Here is a 12,919-nt window from a genome sequence, read left to right as displayed (position 1 = left end):
ACCTGTTCAGAAAGTGGAATTAATTGTTCTGACTTTGTGCATACTGCACAACTACTTGACTGAAGAGGCTGACAGCACGTGTCTGACAGATGCTGATACAGAGAAAACAGACTTGTGCACCATAAACAATGGTTCTTGGTGAGCAGAGAAATCTCTCTCTTGCATACCCCTGGAGAGTGGAAATTGCACGTAACTGTGCGCCAGGGAAGCGTGCAAAAAACTGTGTGAATTCTTTAGTTCAACAGGTTATGTTTCATGGCAGTGGGAAGTTGTTGAGCAGTACAACTTTTAAAAGTAATAATTTACAAAAGACAATCTTTTATTCGAAAGTAACTCATTAATGAAAGCCAATCTCTTAAGTTTAAAATCAGCTACTGATTTCTTTACGAATGCCATCTATGATAGATTTCATCACATTCAATTTTACTTCAGCCTTAATTGCTGGATTTTTCATTGTTTTCAATTCAGCAGCAACATACTGCCCAAATTTATCATCTTCATTACTGCCACTAATTGACACTTGAATGTCTCTTAAAACAGACAATGTTGAGGCGGCCAATTCATCCTCACTGTCCCTCCTACGCCTCTTTCTCGCTGAAGCATAAGGTTCCCTCAGAGACGATTGTGGTGATACCCGAGGTGTTGACAAAGGTGTACATCCCTCTGTACATCCCACAGTAAATATGTCTTGGGAGTGCTGGAAATAGAAAACTGATACAGTATTGTGCTACATACATATTACAGTATCTAGTATTAAAGTGATTATGTAAACTACAGTAGCATGTTTAAAGTTCTCTATGCGAAATATTTTTAATGTAAATAACTTGCATGAAAATTAAGTACTATTTTCTTGCAGCAAAAATATACAATACAATTAAAATGTTACATTATTTTTATCAAGAGAGCTTTAAGGCTAATGAACTACCATTAACGTACATGAGAAGACCGTTTATGCACTTACATTGCCGTTGTCATCTTCACTACATTCCTCGTTTACGGTGGCCTCTTCCGTTACTGTGGTCACCTCAGTTTTCTGAAATAGTTGATGTGTTATTCACTTGTCGCTATTACTGTTTACAACTTTTATTTAAATTTAGGTAAATACTTACACACGAATCATTAATAATGGTCCTGCTACACAGATCTGACGAAGGTGCCTGCGGTATCTGAAATATTAAAGTCATATGTTAGTCAATAACAGATTGTTCATATGTGAACCACTTACAACACTGAAAACTATGAACCCACATGGTAGCATGAAAGTGTGGCTTGTTTTCCAAAATACCATTCACCAAAATAAGCAAATGTACTACACTCCTGGAAATGGAAAAAAGAACACATTGACACCGGTGTGTCAGACCCACCATACTTGCTGCGGACACTGCGAGAGGGCTGTACAAGCAATGATCACACGCACGGCACAGCGGACACACCAGGAACCGCGGTGTTGGCCGTCGAATGGCGCTAGCTGCGCAGCATTTGTGCACCGCCGCCGTCAGTGTCAGCCAGTTTGCCGTGGCATACGGAGCTCCATCGCAGTCTTTAACACTGGTAGCATGCCGCGACAGCGTGGACGTGAACCGTATGTGCAGTTGACGGACTTTGAGCGAGGGCGTATAGTGGGCATGCGGGAGGCCGGGTGGACGTACCGCCGAATTGCTCAACACGTGGGGCGTGAGGTCTCCACAGTACATCGATGTTGTCGCCAGTGGTCGGCGGAAGGTGCACGTGCCCGTCGACCTGGGACCGGACCGCAGCGACGCACGGATGCACGCCAAGACCGTAGGATCCTACGCAGTGCCGTAGGGGACCGCACCGCCACTTGCCAGCAAATTAGGGACACTGTTGCTCCTGGGGTATCGGCGAGGACCATTCGCAACCGTCTCCATGAAGCTGGGCTACGGTCCCGCACACCGTTAGGCCGTCTTCCGCTCACGCCCCAACATCGTGCAGCCCGCCTCCAGTGGTGTCGCGACAGGCGTGAATGGAGGGACGAATGGAGACGTGTCGTCTTCAGCGATGAGAGTCGCTTCTGCCTCGGTGCCAATGATGGTCGTATGCGTGTTTGGCGCCGTGCAGGTGAGCGCCACAATCAGGACTGCATACGACCGAGGCACACAGGGCCAACACCCGGCATCACGGTGTGGGGAGCGATCTCCTACACTGGCCGTACACCACTGGTGATCGTCGAGGGGACACTGAATAGTGCACGGTACATCCAAACCGTCATCGAACCCATCGTTCTACCATTCCTAGACCGGCAAGGGAACTTGCTGTTCCAACAGGACAATGCACGTCCGCATGTATCCCGTGCCACCCAACGTGCTCTAGAAGGTGTAAGTCAACTACCCTGGCCAGCAAGATCTCCGGATCTGTCCCCCGTTGAACATGTTTGGGACTGGATGAAGCGTCGTCTCACGCGGTCTGCACGTCCAGCACGAACGCTGGTCCAACTGAGGCGCCAGGTGGAAATGGCATGGCAAGCCGTTCCACAGGACTACATCCAGCATCTCTACGATCGTCTCCATGGGAGAATAGCAGCCTGCATTGCTGCGAAAGGTGGATATACACTGTACTAGTGCCGACATTGTGCATGCTCTGTTGCCTGTGTCTATGTGCCTGTGGTTCTGTCAGTGTGATCATGTGATGTATCTGACCCCAGGAATGTGTCAATAAAGTTTCCCCTTCCTGGGACAATGAATTCACGGTGTTCTTATTTCAATTTCCAGGAGTGTACTTGAGTTGGAATACCCATCTACAGTCTTAAATCAGAATAAGATGTCTTACACAATGCAGAATTCCTACAACAAAATGCTCATACTTACCATACAGCTTGGGATGTTGGTCACTGTTCTCCTTGGTGTGACGTAGCCCTTTAAATACTTTAAGGGACGGAACCAGCACACAGTGGGCTCGTAAATGTCCCTTGCCCCTGCACTGCTGTGCTCACTAGCTCTTACTTTTTTCATCTCTGCACAAAAGTGCGACCGCAGGGACATGAAGCGAGTTTTGCAGTCCTCGTCTGTCGCACTGGGCAAAACTGCGCTCACTTTATCGCCTATCACTGCCAGTTTCTCCTTCCTGGCATTCTGAAATAAAGCAAGAGATGCAATCAAATCAAACATGAACTTTCGTAAGCTAAGGCATTGAGATACAAATCGAGAATTATTATTATATTATATTTATTATTATTATTATATTGAGATACAAATCGAGAATTATTATAATATTATATTTATTATTATTATTATATTATAATGAAAGGGAAGCAGTGGTTGTGAAAGGAGTAAGACAGGGTTGTAGCCTCTCCCCGATGTTATTCAATCTGTATATTGAGCAAGCAGTAAAGGAAACAAAAGAAAAATTCGGAGCAGGTATTAAAATTCATGGAGAAGAAGTAAAAACTTTGAGGTTCGCCGATGACATTGTAATTCTGTCAGAGACAGCAAAGGACTTGGAAGAGCAGTTGAACGGAATGGACAGTGTCTTGACAGGAGGATATAAGATGAACATTAAGAAAAGCAAAACGAGGATAATGGAATGTAGTCAAATTAAGTCGGGTGATGCTGAGGGAATTAGATTAGGAAATGAGACACTTAAAGTAGTAAAGGAGTTTTGCTATTTGGGGAGTAAAATAACCGATGATGGTCGAAGTAGAGAGGATATAAAATGTAGACTGGCAATGGCAAGGAAAGCGTTTCTCAAGAAGAGGAATTTGTTAACATCGAGTATAGATTTAAGTGTCAGGAAGTCGTTTCTGAAAGTATTTGTATGGAGTGTAGCCATGTATGGAAGTGAAACATGGACGATAACTAGTTTGGACAAGAAGAGAATAGAAGCTTTCGAAATGTGGTGCTACAGAAGAATGCTGAAGATTAGATGGGTAGATCATATAACTAATGAGGAGGTATTGAATAGGATTGGGGAGAAGAGAAGTTTGTGGCACAACTTGACCAGAAGAAGGGATCGGTTGGTAGGACATGTTCTGAGGCATCAAGGGATCACCAATTTAGTATTGGAGGGCAGCGTGGAGGGTAAAAATCGTAGGGGGAGACCAAGAGATGAATACCTTTCGTTTCTGTGTATTGTGTTTAGCACCTATGAAAGACAATAAAAATCAACAGACACAAAAAAACACGTGGCAGGAGTAGTCGGGGTGTTCTGTGTCCCTCATCATCATTTTCATTGTTGTTGACTCGCAAGTCGCCGATGTGGCATCAACTAAAGAGAACATGCAATTTGGCGACCTAACCGAATGGGACCTGCCGGCCAACAATGCCATACGATCATTTCCATTTTTTTTACACTCTCGTTTATTGCTGAAATCAAGCATTGATTTTGACAATTCAACGAACTGAAGTACTAACCTCACCCATGTAATAGCGCAGTTAATCTAGTTTCTCCGAAATTCCTCGTAATAAAGCAGTGTTTATCGTTTTTGCATGTGGTTAAGTTGAAACGCATCGACAGCTCTTTTAACAAGCGACAAAATGACTGTTCTTTAGTGAGCACTTGTTTTTTTCTTTTTTTATACCGTGAATTCTTCTAGCTCGCAGCTTTCACAGAAGTGTAAGACAAAATAACAATTTCGAACGCAGCATTAGTTTTCTAACGATTCCACAAAAATGTGTGTGAAATACTTTAGTAAGCTTTTGTACGAAAGAAAATTCGTTTATGTGGATAATGTCAGGTATTTACACAAAATAAGCACGTATGTTTTCTGACTTTTGCTTAATCCAGTCCAGATATCGAAACGATATCAAGATAGGAAGCGTAATATGCAGTATTACAAAACGTTGGCTGTACTGGTGTAGCGAGCTAGATGTTAATGATATCTCGTCTCAAAATCTTAGTCATTCATCAAGTTTTACATCCAAGGACCAACAACCATCGTAACTTTCAACTTAGGGAAATAAAAATGGTTCAAATGGCTCTAAGCACTATGGGACTTAACATCTGAGGTCATCAGTCCCCTAGACTTAGAACTACTTAAACCTAACTAACCTAGGGACATCACACACATCCATGCCCGAGCCTGGATTCGAACCTGCGACCGAAGCAGCAGCGCGGTTCGGGACTGAAGGGCCTAGAACCGCTCGGCCACAACAGCCGGCTTACGGAAATACCTCTCCAAGTAAAAGTAATTTACTTATACAACTAAGATTTTCATCACTTTACCTAATCTGTAGGATACAAAGGAGGAGGAGATTAGTGTTTAACGTCCCGTCGACAACGAGGTCATTAGAGACGGAGCGCAAGCTCGGGTGAGGGAAGGATGGGGAAGGAAATCGGCCGTGCCCTTTCAAAGGAACCATCCCGGCATTTGCCTGAAGCGATTTAGGGAAATCACGGAAAACCTAAATCAGGATGGCCGGAGACGGGATTGAACCGTCGTCCTCCCGAATGCGAGTCCAGTGCGCTAACCACTGCGCCACCTCGCTCGGTTGTAGGATACAAAACAAGACTAATCTGAGCATATGTGAAGGTTGTAGCTTCTGCAGCTAGCAAAAAGCACAACATCTGATCTGCAACAAAAATGTCAAATGTGCACTTTAAATGCGTAATGACATGTTCGGCTTCGTGCCCCGAGTCATGTGACTTAGATGTTGGTTTCAGTAAAATGACATCATGCGCAGGCTATGTAATTTATGGTCTATGATACTGCGAATGGAATCCCCTCTTTTCGGCTTAGTTTCATGTTTCCTTACGAGTGGCACGCTAAATATGCCCACTCTATTCGTCAGCAATTGTTTTAAATATCTACATGCCAATGTTGAACAATAATAAAGAATTATCCCAGATACGAGGAAGCCGATTGTTACAGACTAAATCAGTAGCTATTTTTTTTAATCTTAACAGCGACAAATCCGAATTTGGTAGCATTTCTGTTGTTTTTAAGTCAGCAGTGTTGCAGGCTGAGGTAGGGCAGTCTCAACGGATGCTTATAGTACCAGCACAGATATTTATGACACAGGCAGTGTTCATAAAAATTATAAATGAAAGCTAATCATTTAAAAAAAATATCGAGGCTCCCCAGAAAACATATGCTACCCATTCCACCTTGATACGCACCCCACAGAAATTTTCGAAAGTCGACGTCCTTCCTCAACGCACGCTTTCGTCCGAGTTGTAACTTAGAAGACAATATTTTTCCGCTTTCCCCGTATGCGGTATAAAACTCCCATATGGTGCCTGTTGAAACGCTTAACATTTCAGTTACCTTGGCTACGGAAACACGCATCACATATGCACTAACAGTATTCACTTAGTTCCCCGACCAGCCCCGGATATACGAACTTCTGAACCGGCGTAAAAACCTGATATTCCCCCCCTCCTCGCTCCCCGTCGAGCGTTTGAAATTGTTGTTGTTGTGGTCTTCAGTCCTGAGACTGGTTTGATGCAGCTCTCCATGCTACTGTATCCCGTGCAAGCTGCTTCATCTCCCAGTATCTACTGCAACCTACATCCTTCTGAATCTGCTTACTGTATTCATCTCTTGGTCTCCCTCTACGATTTTTACCCCTCACGCTTACCTCCAGTACTAAATTGGTGATCCTTTGATGCCTCAGAACATGTCCTACCAACCGATCCCTTCTTCTAGTCAAGTTGTGACACAACTTCTCCGCAATACTACTCAGTATCTCCTCATTAGTTACATATTCTACCGATCTATTTTTATTTATTTATTTATTTATTGTTCCGTGGGACCAAATTAAGGAGAAGTCTCCATGGTCATGGAACGAGTCAATACATGAAATTATAACACGATATTAGAAACAGATAAAATGAAATATTAAAAAAACATATTCAGGTGACAAGTCGTAAGTTTAAATGAAGAAGATCAACAATGTAACACTGGAATTTGCTTAATTTTCTAGCTCTTCCAGGAGCTCCTCAACAGAATAGAAGGAGTGAGCCATGAAGAAACTCTTCAGTTTAGACTTAAAAGAGTTTGGGCTACTGCTAAGATTTTTGAGTTCTTGTGGTAGCTTATTGAAAATGGATGCAGCAGAATACTGCACTCCTTTCTGCACAAGAGTCAAGGAAGTGCATTCTACATGCAGATTTGTTTTCTGCCTAGTATTAACTGAGTGAAAGCTGCTAACTCTTGGGAATAGGCTAATATTGCTAACAACAAACGACATTAAAGAAAATATATACTGTGAGGGCAATGTCAGAATTCCCAGATTTTTGAATAGGGGTCGACAAGAGGTTCTCGAACTTACACCACATATATAGCTCGAACAGCCCGTTTTTGAGCCAAATGTACCCTTTTTTAATCAGACGAATTACCCCAAAAAATAATACCATACGACATAAGCGTATGAAAATATGCGAAGTAGACTACTTTTCGTGTTGAAGTGTCACTTATTTCAGATACTGTTCTAATGGTAAATAAAGCAGCATTTAGCTTCTGAACAAGATCCTGGACATGGGCTTTCCACAACAGCTTACTATCTATCCGAACGCCTAGGAACTTGAACCCGTCTCGCTTATAATATGCCCATTCTGTCTGATCAAAATATCGGTTCTTGTTGAATTGTGAGTTAGAAACTGTAAAAACTGAGTCTTACTGGGATTTAGCATCTAATTATTTTCCACAAGCCACGAACTTATTTCATGAACTACATTATTTGTTACTGTTTCGATATTACACACAAGATCCTTCACTATCAAGCTGGTGTCATCAGCAAACAGAAATATTTTTGAATCACGTGTAATACTAGAAGGCATATCATTTATATGAATAAGAAACAGCAGTGGCCCCAGCACCGACCCTTGGGGAACGCCCCACTTAACAGTGCCCCATTGGGACTGAACATCACTACCACTCTCAATATTGCGGAGAATTACCTTCTGCTTTCTGTTCTTAAAGTAAGAGGCGAACCAATTGTAAGCTACTCCCCTTACTGCACAATGGTCCAACTTCTGCAGTAATATTTTGTGGTCAACACAGTCAAAAGCCTTCGTTAAATCAAAGAAAACACCTAGCGTTCGCAACCTTTTATTTAATCCGTCCAAAACCTCACAGAGAAAAGAGAATATAGCATTTCCAGTTGTTAAACCATTTCTAAAACCAAACTGAACATTTGACAGCAAATTATGTGAATTTAAATGCTTCAGTAACCTTGTATATACAACCTTCTCGGTAACTTTAGCAAACACCGATGGCATAGAAATAGGTCTAAAATTGTCAACATTATCAATGTCTCCCTTTTTATAAAGTGGCTTCACTACCGAGTACTTTAATCTGTCAGGAAACCGACCACTCCTAAAGGAAAAGTTACAGATATGGCTGAGAACTGGGCTAACATACATAGAACAATACTTCAGTATTCTGCTAGATACCCCGTCATATCCATGAGAGTTCTTGGTCTAATGTTCAACATCTTAAAAGCTACTATTCTCTTCTTGTCTAAAGTGTTTATCGTCCATGTTTCACTTCCATACATGGCTACGCTCCATACAAATGCTTTCAGAAACGACTGCCTGACACCTGAATCTATACTCGATGTTAACAGAGTTCTCTTCTTCAGAAACACTTTCCTTACCATCTACATTTTATATCCTCAACTTCGTCCGGTCCTGGTAGCTTAATGGTCAGCGCGACGGAATGTCACGCCTAACGGCCCGGGTTCGATTCTCGGCTGGGTCGAGATTTTTCTCCACTGTGGGTGTTGTGTTGTCCTTATCATCGTCATTTCATCCCCATCGACACGCAGGTCGCCATAGTGGCGTCAACTCGAAAGATTTGCACCAGACGAACGGTCTACCCGACGGGAGGCCCTAGCCACACGCCATTTACATTTTTTTATCCTCTACTTCGGCCGTCATCAGTTATTTCGTTCCCAAATAGCAAAACTCATTTAGTAATTTAAGCATCTCATTTTCTAATCTAATTCCCTCAGCATCACCTGATTTAATTCGACAACATTCCATTACCTTCGTTTTGCTTTTGTTGATGTTCGTCTTATATCCTCCTTTCAAAACACTGTCCATTCCGTTCAGCTGCTCTTCCAGGTCCTTTGCTGTCTCTGACAGAATTACAATGTCATCGGCAAACCTCGAAGTTTTTATTTTTTCTACGTGAACTTTAATTCCTACTCCAAATTTTTCTTTTTTTTTCCTTTACTGCATGCTCAACATACAGATTGAATAACATCGGGGATAGGCTACAATTCTGTTTCACTCCATTCTCAACCACTGCTTCCCTTTCATGCCCCTCGACTATTATAACTGCCATTTGATTACTGTACAAATTGTAAACAGCCTTTAACTCCATGTATTTTACCCCTGCCACCTTTCGAAATTGAAAGAGAATAGTCCAGTCAACATTGTCGAAAGTCTACAAATGCTAGAAACGTAGGTTTGCTTTTCCTTAACCTCTCATCTACGTGAAGTCGCAGGGTCAGTATTGCCTCGCATGTTCCTACATTTCTCCAGAATCCAAACTGATCTTCCCCGAGGTCAGGTTCTACCAGTTTTTCCATTCTTTTGTGCGGGATTCGTTATAGTATTTTGCAGCCGTGACATATTAAACTCATAGGTAATTTTCACACATATCAGCACCTAGAAGTCATGGCTGGCTCTCCCAAGGCTATCAGTAGCTCTAACAAAATGTTGTCTACTCCCGGGGCCTTGCTTCGACTAAGCCTTTCAATGCTTTGTCAAATTCTTCACGCTGTATCGTATCTCCCTTCTCATCTTCCTCTACATCCTCTTCCATTTCGATAATATTGCCGTCAAGTACATCTCCCCAGTATAGACCCTCTATATACTCCCTCCATCTTTCTGCTTTCCCTTCTTTGCTTAGGTCTGGTTTTCCATCTGAGCTCTTGATATTCATACTAGTGATTCTCTTTTCTCCAAACGTCTCTTTAATTTTCCTGTATTCAGTATCTGTATTAGCACTAGGAATATATGAAGGGCTTATTTCAATAGTGGAACAAGTCCATTTTTGTTCATATTGAGATACAGAGTCCTAAAGTTAAATGAGCGCTGAAAAATCTGCAGTTGAGATTAATTGTTTGAAATGGCTCTGAGCACTATGGGACTTAACTTCTGAGGTCATTAGTCCCCTATAACTTAGAACTGCTTAAACCTAACTAACGTAAGGACATCACACACATCCATGCCAGAGGCTGGATTCGAACCTGCGACCGTAGCGGTCGCGCGGTTCCAAACTGTAGCGCCTAGAACCGCTCGGCCACTTTGGCCGGCGCTGTTGAAATACCAGAAATATTGGAGCTTATGGCTTCTTGCTAGAGATGAACGTTTCTTTCTGTTTGTTTGGACCATTAATGTCAGAAGCATTATAGACAGGAAACTGGAGGTAATGGACTTGTACCACTATTGAAATAAGCCCTTCACATGCTTCTAAATGTTTCAAATGGCTCTAAGTGCTATGGGACTTAACATCAGAGGTCATCAGTCCCCTAGACGTAGAACTACTTAAACCTAACTGAACCTAGGGACATTACACACATCCATGAATGAAGCAGGATTCGAACCTGCGACCGTAGCAGTAGCGCGGTTCCAGACTGAAGCGCCTAGAACCGCCCGGCCACACCTGCCGGCTATAAGCTTCTACATCCTTACATTTGTCCAGCTGTACTCATTCCTGCCTAGCCATTTTGCACTTCTTGTCGATTTCCTTTTTAAGACGTTTGTATTCTCTTTCACCTGCCTGACTGCTGCAGATCTTATCCTTACAGGACAGTAGCAGATAGAGTGGCCTGTCAAATTGTAATATCGATATACTGTATACACTCCTGGAAATTGAAATAAGAACACCGTGAATTCATTGTCCCAGGAAGGGGAAACTTTATTGACACATTCCTGGGGTCAGATACATCACATGATCACACTGACAGAACCACAGGCACATAGACACAGGCAACAGAGCATGCACAATGTCGGCACTAGTACAGTGTATATCCACCTTCCGCAGCAATGCAGGCTGCTATTCTCCCATGGAGACGATCGTAGAGATGCTGGATGTAGTCCTGTGGAACGGCTTGCCATGCCATTTCCACCTGGCGCCTCAGTTGGACCAGCGTTCGTGCTGGACGTGCAGACCGCGTGAGACGACGCTTCATCCAGTCCCAAACATGCTCAATGGGGGACAGATCCGGAGATCTTGCTGGCCAGGGTAGTTGACTTACACCTTCTAGAGCACGTTGGGTGGCACGGGATACATGCGGACGTGCATTGTCCTGTTGGAACAGCAAGTTCCCTTGCCGGTCTAGGAATGGTAGAACGATGGGTTCGATGACGGTTTGGATGTACCGTGCACTATTCAGTGTCCCCTTGACGATCAGCAGTGGTGTACGGCCAGTGTAGGAGATCGCTCCCCACACCGTGATGCCGGGTGTTGGCCCTGTGTGCCTCGGTCGTATGCAGTCCCGATTGTGGCGCTCACCTGCACGGCGCCAAACACGCATACGACCATCATTGGCACCAAGGCAGAAGCGACTCTCATCGCTGAAGACGACACGTCTCCATTCGTCCCTCCATTCACGCCTGACGCGACACCACTGGAGGCGGGCTGCACGATGTTGGGGCGTGAGCGGAAGACGGCCTAACGGTGTGCGGGACTGTAGCCCAGCTTCATGGAGACGGTTGCGAATGGTCCTCGCCGATACCCCAGGAGCAACAGTGTCCCTAATTTGCTGGGAAGTGGCGGTGCGGTCCCCTACGGCACTGCGTAGGATCCTACGGTCTTGGCGTGCATCCGTGCGTCGCTGCGGTCCGGTCCCAGGTCGACGGGCACGTGCACCTTCCGCCGACCACTGGTGACAACATCGATGTACTGTGGAGACCTCACGCCCCACGTGTTGAGCAATTCGGCGGTACGTCCACCCGGCCTCCCGCATGCCCACTATACGCCCTCGCTCAATGTCCGTCAACTGCACATACGGTTCACGTCCACGCTGTCGCGGCATGCTACCAGTGTTAAAGACTGCGATGGAGCTCCGTATGCCACGGCAAACTGGCTGACACTGACGGCGGCGGTGCACAAATGCTGCGCAGCTAGCGCCATTCGACGGCCAACACCGCGGTTCCTGGTGTGTTCTCTGTGCCGTGCGTGTGATCATTGCTTGTACAGCCCTCTCGCAGTGTCCGGAGCAAGTATGGTGGGTCTGACACACCGGTGTCAATGTGTTCTTTTTTCCATTTCCAGGAGTGTAGTTCTAAGTCTAGGGGACTCATGATCTCAGATGTTCAGTCCCATAGTGCTTAGAGCCATTTGAACCATTTTTTTCACGCGCCGCAACATGTTCTGTTCACACATTCACATCGGCCAGGCTGCATTAGAAGAGTGTCGAGGACAGCATGAACACGCTCCTTCAGTGTCTACACATCTGGAACGGGCTCTTTTGAGATGGCCCTGCAACCAGAAATCGCACTGGCTGAAATCCAGTAAACGAGCAGGCAATGCAACTGGACTCTCTCGTCCGATCCATCAACCACGGAAGACACGGTTGAGATTCGTCCGGACGTTAACGGAGATGTGGCCTGGAGCACCATCATGTAGCAGCCACATAACGCTTACAAGGGAACATCCCCGTCGCACCCCCCTCAGATTTAGTTATAAGTTGGCACAATGGATAGGCCTTGAAAAACGGAACACAGATCAATCGAGAAAACAGGAAGAAGTTGTGTGGAACTATGGAAAAATAAGCAAAATATACAAACTGGGTCGTCCATGTGTAACATAGGCAATATTAAGGGCATTGTGAGGCGAGGAGCTCCGTGGTCCCGTGGTTAGCGTGAACAGCTGCGGAACGAGAGGTCCTTGGTTCCAATCTGCCCTCCACTGAAAATTTTGCTTTCGTTATTTTCGCAAAGTTATGATCTGTCCGTTCGTTCATTGACGTCTCTGTTAACTGTAATAAGTTTAGTGTCTGTGTTTTGC

General features: G+C 44.5%; 1 protein-coding gene and 1 non-coding gene across 2 annotated transcripts; both read right to left on the bottom strand.

Moving 5' to 3' along the window:
- Positions 1-367: 367 nt before the first annotated feature.
- On the bottom strand, positions 368-3,085 carry LOC126108248 (uncharacterized). The gene is made up of 3 exons (XM_049913477.1): positions 2,826-3,085; positions 962-1,033; positions 368-697 (listed from the first exon to the last, which is right to left on the bottom strand). Exons 1-3 carry the CDS (start codon positions 2,997-2,999, stop codon positions 368-370), a joined length of 576 nt encoding a protein of 191 aa, XP_049769434.1. The 5' UTR covers positions 3,000-3,085.
- A 2,283-nt stretch (positions 3,086-5,368) lies between these two features.
- On the bottom strand, positions 5,369-5,441 carry Trnaa-cgc (transfer RNA alanine (anticodon CGC)). Its single transcript has one exon. It is a non-coding gene; the product is annotated as a tRNA-Ala (tRNA).
- Between the last annotated feature and the right edge of the window lie 7,478 nt (positions 5,442-12,919).

Source organism: Schistocerca cancellata, chromosome 11 (assembly GCF_023864275.1).
Source record: "Schistocerca cancellata isolate TAMUIC-IGC-003103 chromosome 11, iqSchCanc2.1, whole genome shotgun sequence".
Classification (NCBI taxonomy): Eukaryota; Metazoa; Arthropoda; class Insecta; order Orthoptera; family Acrididae; genus Schistocerca; species Schistocerca cancellata.
Note: the sequence above shows the minus strand (reverse complement) of the source record. Positions and strands in the feature narration are given on the sequence as shown.

Excerpts from the sequence above, each read along its gene's own strand:
- LOC126108248 (XM_049913477.1), bottom strand. The coding sequence starts at position 2,999 with ATGTCCCTGCGGTCGCACTTTTGTGCAGAGATGAAAAAAGTAAGAGCT. Across the intron at positions 1,034-2,825 it reads CCAACATCCCAAGCTGTATG|AAAACTGAGGTGACCACAGT; the intron begins GTAAGTATGAGC and ends CAACTATTTCAG. Across the intron at positions 698-961 it reads GTGAAGATGACAACGGCAAT|CACTCCCAAGACATATTTAC; the intron begins GTAAGTGCATAA and ends TTCTATTTCCAG.